This window comes from Dipteris shenzhenensis, chromosome 23 (genome assembly GCF_047967505.1).
Source record: "Dipteris shenzhenensis isolate YYH24624 ecotype China chromosome 23, Dip_SZ_1.0, whole genome shotgun sequence".
In the NCBI taxonomy this organism is placed as follows: Eukaryota; Viridiplantae; Streptophyta; class Polypodiopsida; order Gleicheniales; family Dipteridaceae; genus Dipteris; species Dipteris shenzhenensis.
The window spans coordinates 25,206,926-25,213,659 of record NC_141618.1 but is presented as its reverse complement, the minus strand read 5'-3'; the positions used below and the strand labels follow the sequence as shown (position 1 = coordinate 25,213,659).

Sequence of the window (6,734 nt, the reverse complement as noted above, 5' to 3'; positions counted from 1 at the left end):
AGTTTCACCTTGATGGACACCGGGAAAACCCCGGAGTACGCGAGCAGTAATGGATTCTGTCGCCGTAAAATTGATCATTTGATATCACCGACATCGCATGAATGCCACATTCAAGAATGCCAATAACCGACGATTAACACGCAGCCGAGAAGCGCGTCCAGACAGTCCACACTCATTGCAGGCCTTTCAGTCCCTTCCAACAATCAGCGTCGACCCACTTCTAGTCTCTCCGCGTACATCTCCTTTCAATCGACCAGACTACACATTGCCCTATATAAAGCATCTGCACGCCAATTGTCTAGTATTACAGTATACGCCTACTACAGCCTTGCTACCCGTAGGTGGGATCAACGAGTGAGAATCGTTAACCCGTGAGTGAAAACCGTCATTTCTACCCAACTTTTCCAGCCAGGTGTTCTTTAATCTCTCGCACGTATGCAAGCAGACTACAGTCTTTGCAGGGCGGAATCGTAGCCATTTCAGAATTGCTGTCCGGAACACACATACAACTGTGTAATAAGTGCTTGCGGCATCTCGCCTACATCCACTTAAAGGATATCTTGGTGGTATATCGATCATCCTTTTGGAGCGGTTGCGTCCATCTGGAGTAATCTTCTCATGCCGAGCTTCGAAGATCGAAGTTCTTTCTGAGGGAGCTTATCTTCCAGGTAGCTCGACTCCTAGGGCACACAGCTGGATCTATATCGAAACTGGAACTTTTCTGTGTGGCTGCTACAGCAGTGCTTTTCCTCTGCGGAACGCTGAGTCGACGGGCAGTTGTCGATTTCATCTTACACTGTACAGGCAATTACTTGGCGGTGTCGTTGAGCGAGCTAAGCGCAACGTCGAATGAACTCTATTTACGATGTCTTTAACACGTGAAAACAGGTTAGCTTCGTGCAACTCTTTCGGTGTCAAGCTTAGTGTGTTCTCACGATTCCGAGTGAGCTTGTTGTCTAAGCAAGGCAACCTCCACCTTGCATGCGTTTGTAAAGCCATTGCTTGTTTTCATGTTGAGCTACTGCTTGCAAGTCCCCTGAACCCAGAAAAGCTTGAAATCAAATTCTGACGTCTTGGCCTCCTTGTAACGGCGATATGAGTCAAGTTATTCGCCACAAGATCTGCCAACTTCGTTCTGAACTTGTTATCCAACTACATTTTTTGCCAATGACATGGTGAAATGTTCATCCTGGGCGAGCGCTTTTGCCTGTCCTTCGCATCGAAACTTGCTCGACCCTACGGATACATGAAATACGGCGATGCTAGAGACTGGTTCTCCGAGAAGAATCTCATAGATTAAATGCAGCTTTGAATATACACTTAGACCCTTTTGATCAGCAGAGTAGCGGGAACGGTAGAAAGCTTCATTGTTCCTGTCTCGTCTGTGCATCAAATTGCGGAGGGTCGAGCTTAATTTTGACTGTCGTTCGTACATCAAATTCAATCTATTTGCTTGTGGCGTCTCTCTTTCCCATTGGAAATATTTTGGTGCTTGTAGTGTAAGGGAACTGCACTTACAGGCCTGATCAAGCCAGAATTGAACTTGTAGTTTTGATTGCTGTATTTTATCTAAACAGTAATAATTGTATGCAGGGCCTCTTTAGCAGCTTCTATCAGCTTATGCGTCGCTGCAATTCTTTTATTTTCGCAAGTCGCGAATGCGAACGTTATTTCTTTAGATGGGGCTGATCTCAAACCTTCGTGGGATCAAGGCCAGGCAGGATCTCGTTTCGAAATTTACAGGGGCGATTCATTGGGTGAGTTATTTCAGGAGCCAATATCGTTGGGAATTTGCATTTGCAAATGTAGGCAACAATGTGTAAACACGTTGGTGCCCTTTAACTAGGGATTCTTTCATGACTGCATTTTGGATGGCAATGTGCAGACTTAGGCATTTTTGATGGCATTGTTCACATTTTCGGAATTTCGTGCATTTTCGATGGCATTGATTTGTTGCTGGTTGCGCTCCTGCTGGTGTTTACTGCAAAGTGGAAATGATCCCTGATGACTTCGCTTTCTTTCCAGTTTTCAAATCGGCAGCTTCCTCGCATAGTTTTTACAAAATGCATTCCAAAGCCGCCTTCGAAAGCTGCGACTTCACAGAAGCGAAGTTGATAGCGGATGAGCGATCCGAGGGCTCTGTAAGGGTAAGCACTTTGGATGCTGTAAATCCTCTAGGAGCGATAGGCCCGAGCTGTAGTCGACACATAGCGGTAGGAACGATGAGATGGGTGCAAAAGTGAAAAGCTAATATAGCCCAGGCATTGATTCGAACAAGAAGTGAAGACAAATCTCGAGAAGTGGTTGTGAGAGAGCAGGTTATTGATATGAAGAACGGAGCATTGAATTGGATGAAATTGTTAATAGCTGGAGTGTGGTTATTCATTGGGAAGCTTGAATGGGATGAAATTGTTAATAGTTGGCGTGTGTTTCTGCAGTGGGAAGCTGAAGCTGCAGGCATCTTTTACTTTGCATGGGCAGCAGAAGCAGGGGCGGCGTGTCACAAAACCGCTGTAGTGGTTTCGACGACGAAGCCCGCCGTTGAGAGAGTGTGGTCATTCCTGTCCTCGCTGGCACCGCGGATGACGTGGCAATCGGATGGGCGAGCCACGTCACGAAGGCTATCTGCCAGCGAGGGCCCTGAGTTAGCGCCTACGCCGCCACGTCATCATTCTGGCCATCATCATCATCATGGGAGGCCACGTCACAAGGCGGTTCACGTGGCACCGCCGCCGGGGTCGACGGCTGCGCCGCCGATGACCGCCGGCGCGCCGCCGCCGGTTTTGCTCCCGTCGCCGCCTACGGCGCCGGTTTCGCCACCTCCGCCGCCGCCTATGAGCTCATCTCCGCCACCGTCGCCCAGGAGCTTATCTCCGCCACCGATTTTCTCATCCCCGCCGCCACCGGTTTCGTCTGCGCCGCCAACTATCCCAGCATCCTCAAGTCCGCCACCCTCTTCACAATCGCTGCCACCCCACCCGCCGATGGCTTCCGCAGCGCCGCCGCCCTCACATTTCTATGTGCCTCCGTCAATAGCCAGTTCGCCGCCACGCTCGACTTCATCGCCGCCGGCGGCGGCGTCCGTTGCTCCACCGATGGGAGCAGCGGCGCCGCCTCTCATGGGGTCTACGCCGCCAACATCATCACCAGTTTCGGTTCTGCCGCCGCCAGCGACGCCAACTGCGCCGCGCGGGAGTCCGGCGGTGGGTTCTCCGTCCTCAGGTTCGCCGCCACCCATGGGCAGCGCACGACCGCCATTCAACGTTCCTCCGCCGGGAATCTCAACATCTCCGCCACGCATGGGCAGCGCACCACCTCCATTCTCCGTTCCTCCGCCCATACGCTCAACATCTCCGCCGATAAGCTCAGCATCGCGTCCTTCACAATTCGTTCCGCCCATGCATATTCTTCCGCCATCGCCCGCCACAGCGCCGCCGCCCATCGCCGCCACCCCGGCCTCCTCGTCACCTCCTTCGTATTCATCTCCGCCACCCTACATATACTTGCCACCCTCCAGTTCCTTCGCTCCCTCCCAAACTCCTCAAGCCTTTCCTCCTTCGCCACCAACTGTCCTCTCTCCATCTTCGCCACTATCGTCTCCTCCGCTCTCCCCATCTCCTCCTCCTGTCTCACCATCGATTTCGCCCTCTACCGTCTCCTCTCCATCTTTCGTACCTTCGTCTAGCTCGATCCCCCCGCCTCCTCTTTCACCCTCCTCGGTCTCACCATCTTCTGCCCCCCCTCCTTCCATTTCGCCATCTCTTTCTCCTTCCACGACCTCCCCGCCTGTCTCTCTTTCACCCTCTTCCGTCTCACCATCTTCTGCCTCCCCTCCTTCCATCTCTCCTTCCCTTTCTCCTTCCACGACCGCTCCATCTCTCTCCCCGGCTTCTCTTTCCCCCCCTTCTGTCTCACCATCTTCTGCCTCCCCTCCTAAGATCTCTCCTTCTCTCTCCCCGGCTTCTCTTTCACCCTCTTCTGTCTCTCCATCTTCTGCCTCCCCTCCTTCCATCTCTCCATCTCTTTCTCCTTCCACGACCTCTCCATCCCTCTCCCCGGCTTCTCTTTCGCCCTCGTCTATCTCTCCATCTTCTGCCTCCCCTCCTGCCGTCTCCCCATCTCTTTCTCCTACCACGACCTCTCCATCTCTCTCCCCAGCGTCCTCCATTCCTCCCATCGCACCTTCTTCGCCTTCTACCGGCTTGGAGTCTCCTTCCCTCGCACCCACACCACCAGCGCCAGGTCCTTCAGCGGCATTGGTTCCTGGAACAGCGGTCACACCTTCTCCTGGAACCCAAGGAGTAAGTCATTGATGCTGTTTTTTTCTCTAGAGGAAGTTGATTCTTAATCTTCTGCACAGCCATAATTTTGCAGGATATAGGAGCTGGACGTAAAGATAATGGCCCCCTCAACTGACGATGATTTTTTTCTCGTTGCAGAACGCTGCCAGAGCGATCGATGTCTCTTGGAGTGGCTTCTTCATCGCGATTGTTGTCACCTCGTTTCTTTAAGTCTGTTTATTTAAGACTTGTCGAAAAGGCTCGGTTAGGCTTTACGGTTGGAATAGCAAAAGTGAGTAGAGCTTAATTTGTAGGTTGGAGTTCAAGTTCACGACATGCGATTTTAATTCGTGAGGAGATAATCACCCATCGATGCTTTGCGATGCGTCGCAGTGTCTTGAAAATCTTTTCGTAGCTTGTATCATCGTTTTTTGTGAAGTATCTATCATAAAACGGAAATGGATGACAGAATTTATTTGGAATTATCGGGCGTCTTTCAAAATCCAAAGCGTCTTGTGAATAGTGATATGAAGTTTCTTTAGAGTTGTGAATTTGCAGGAAGGGATTGACTCCGCTTGGTGAGTGACAGATTGTAAGAAAATGAATTGTAAGAATTGTAAGCAAGTGGTCATTAACGAGTGGAGATTGCATTGTGAGCCATGTCTTCTTCACTATGTGCCAAGATTTTTCTATTTTTCAATCGAAAATTCCCCAAGGAGAGTATGAGATTTGCAAACTTAGCCTAGTCTAGCAAAGCGTTAGTTCGGCAGAAGATTCTCTCACTTAACTACTTATTGAGAGAATAGAGGGGGAAGGGAGATGGCTTCCACAGGAGAGATGATGACGGCAAGGCATACCCATGCAGAATTTGGAGGGAGAGATGCGCCAAGGCAGAGGGATCGTGTACATAAAATGGTATAAATTGGTTGTTGTAGTATAAAATTTTGATATCAACATGGTTTGACATGGTTTGCATAGGACAGATAGTTTGAGGAAGGTGTAGCCATACAGAATTTGGATGGGCAAGGGATGAGATGGGGCATGGTAATAGGTTTGGCGATAGTGCACATAGAACAGGTTTAGTTGTTTATATAGGTTTGGCGATAGTGCACATAGAACGGGTTTAGTTGTCTAAACTTTGAAGATTTTGTAGTACACTTGAATCAACATAAATCCCACACCAATATTTTTTATTTTTAGCATAGAAAATTTATATTAAAAATCCATTCAAGCATTTGGCTTTTGGAAACTTACTTTAATTAAGTTCACTATTGATAAGTCGAGGGAAATAAGTTCACTATTGATAAGTCGAGGGAAATGCTTGTCTAGCTTAATCTAATTTGGGATGGTTTAGATTGTCCCAGCCTAGTGTTAGTCTAACCCCTCCCAAGGATATTTTACTTGCGAAAATTCCATACCCTCAATAGGATTGAGGCCCGAATGTATGGACAGTACGCACTAACAGTGGATGTGACTCCTGTCAGATCACCCAAAAGACCCATTCTCCAATTTTGACCCAGACGAAACCTCCCCATCAAGCTACTCTTTCTCATGGTTGCATCTATTCGTATCTTGACACAGTGAACCAGAGTACCATCTCCACATCAAATGGACTATCGATTCTATTGCTCTTGCATAGTCGGTATACAAAATTAACTTCAAACCTTTTGGCCAATGTAGCGCGCACGAGAACCCATTGGTGTAGAACTTTCCATGCCATAAAATTGAGTTTACCAAGCTTGCACCCCTTTCAGATCTCTTTGAGTCTTTTTTTCCCACCAATCGGTTATACTACGGAGGTGCCATTTTCTGTTTTAACTCTAGGTATAGTGGTTGTTGGGTTTGCAGGTTCTTGTAGATTACTCTTGTTGCAAGCTTTCTTAAGCAAGTTTTACCCATATACCATTGGGAAGACCTCCGACTACTTTGATGGCCAGCATTTTGGAATCTCCTTAAGAATCCTGTGCATAAAATTGAGTTTACCAAGCTTGCACCCCTCCCAGATCTCTGAGTCTTTTTTTTCCTCCAATCGGCTATACGACGGAGGTGCCATTTTCTGTTTTAACTCTAGGTATAGTGGTTGTTGGGTTTGCAGGTTCTTGTAGATTACTCTTGTTGCAAGCTTTCTTAAGCAAGTTTTACCCATATACTCTTGTTGCAAGCTTTCTTAAGCATGTTTTACCCATATACCATTGGGAAGACCTCCGACTTTTTTGCTCTATGCACTTTGATGGCCAGCATTTTGGAATCTCCTTAAGAATCCTGTGCATCAGGGCAGTTTTTTGGGCAGAAAGAGAGGAGCAGTTGATCTCTCCTAGAGGCATCCAACCCTAGTATCTTAACCCTTTTTTGCATATGCTTTGAGTCTTTTGGAGATCTTGTTTGGCAATTGCTTGGCCATCTATTTTCACTACATTGCTCCACTAGATCGATTCATTTAGGTTGGCATTGCCC

The 6,734-nt window shown here is 48.3% G+C and overlaps 1 protein-coding gene across 2 annotated transcripts; it reads left to right on the top strand.

Annotated features, from left to right (window-relative positions):
* Nucleotides 1-326: 326 nt before the first annotated feature.
* Nucleotides 327-4,850, top strand: LOC147887159 (uncharacterized). Of its 2 annotated transcripts, none has more exons than XM_087394568.1 (5): nucleotides 327-888; nucleotides 1,594-1,757; nucleotides 2,026-2,147; nucleotides 2,439-4,301; nucleotides 4,440-4,850. In XM_087394568.1, exons 1-5 carry the CDS (start codon nucleotides 866-868, stop codon nucleotides 4,509-4,511), a joined length of 2,244 nt encoding a protein of 747 aa, XP_087250694.1. In that variant the 5' UTR covers nucleotides 327-865; the 3' UTR covers nucleotides 4,512-4,850. The 2 variants fall into 2 exon arrangements, with proteins under 2 accessions (XP_087250694.1, XP_087250695.1); XM_087394569.1 differs by lacking the exon at nucleotides 327-888 and adding an exon at nucleotides 1,119-1,175.
* Nucleotides 4,851-6,734: the final 1,884 nt, after the last annotated feature.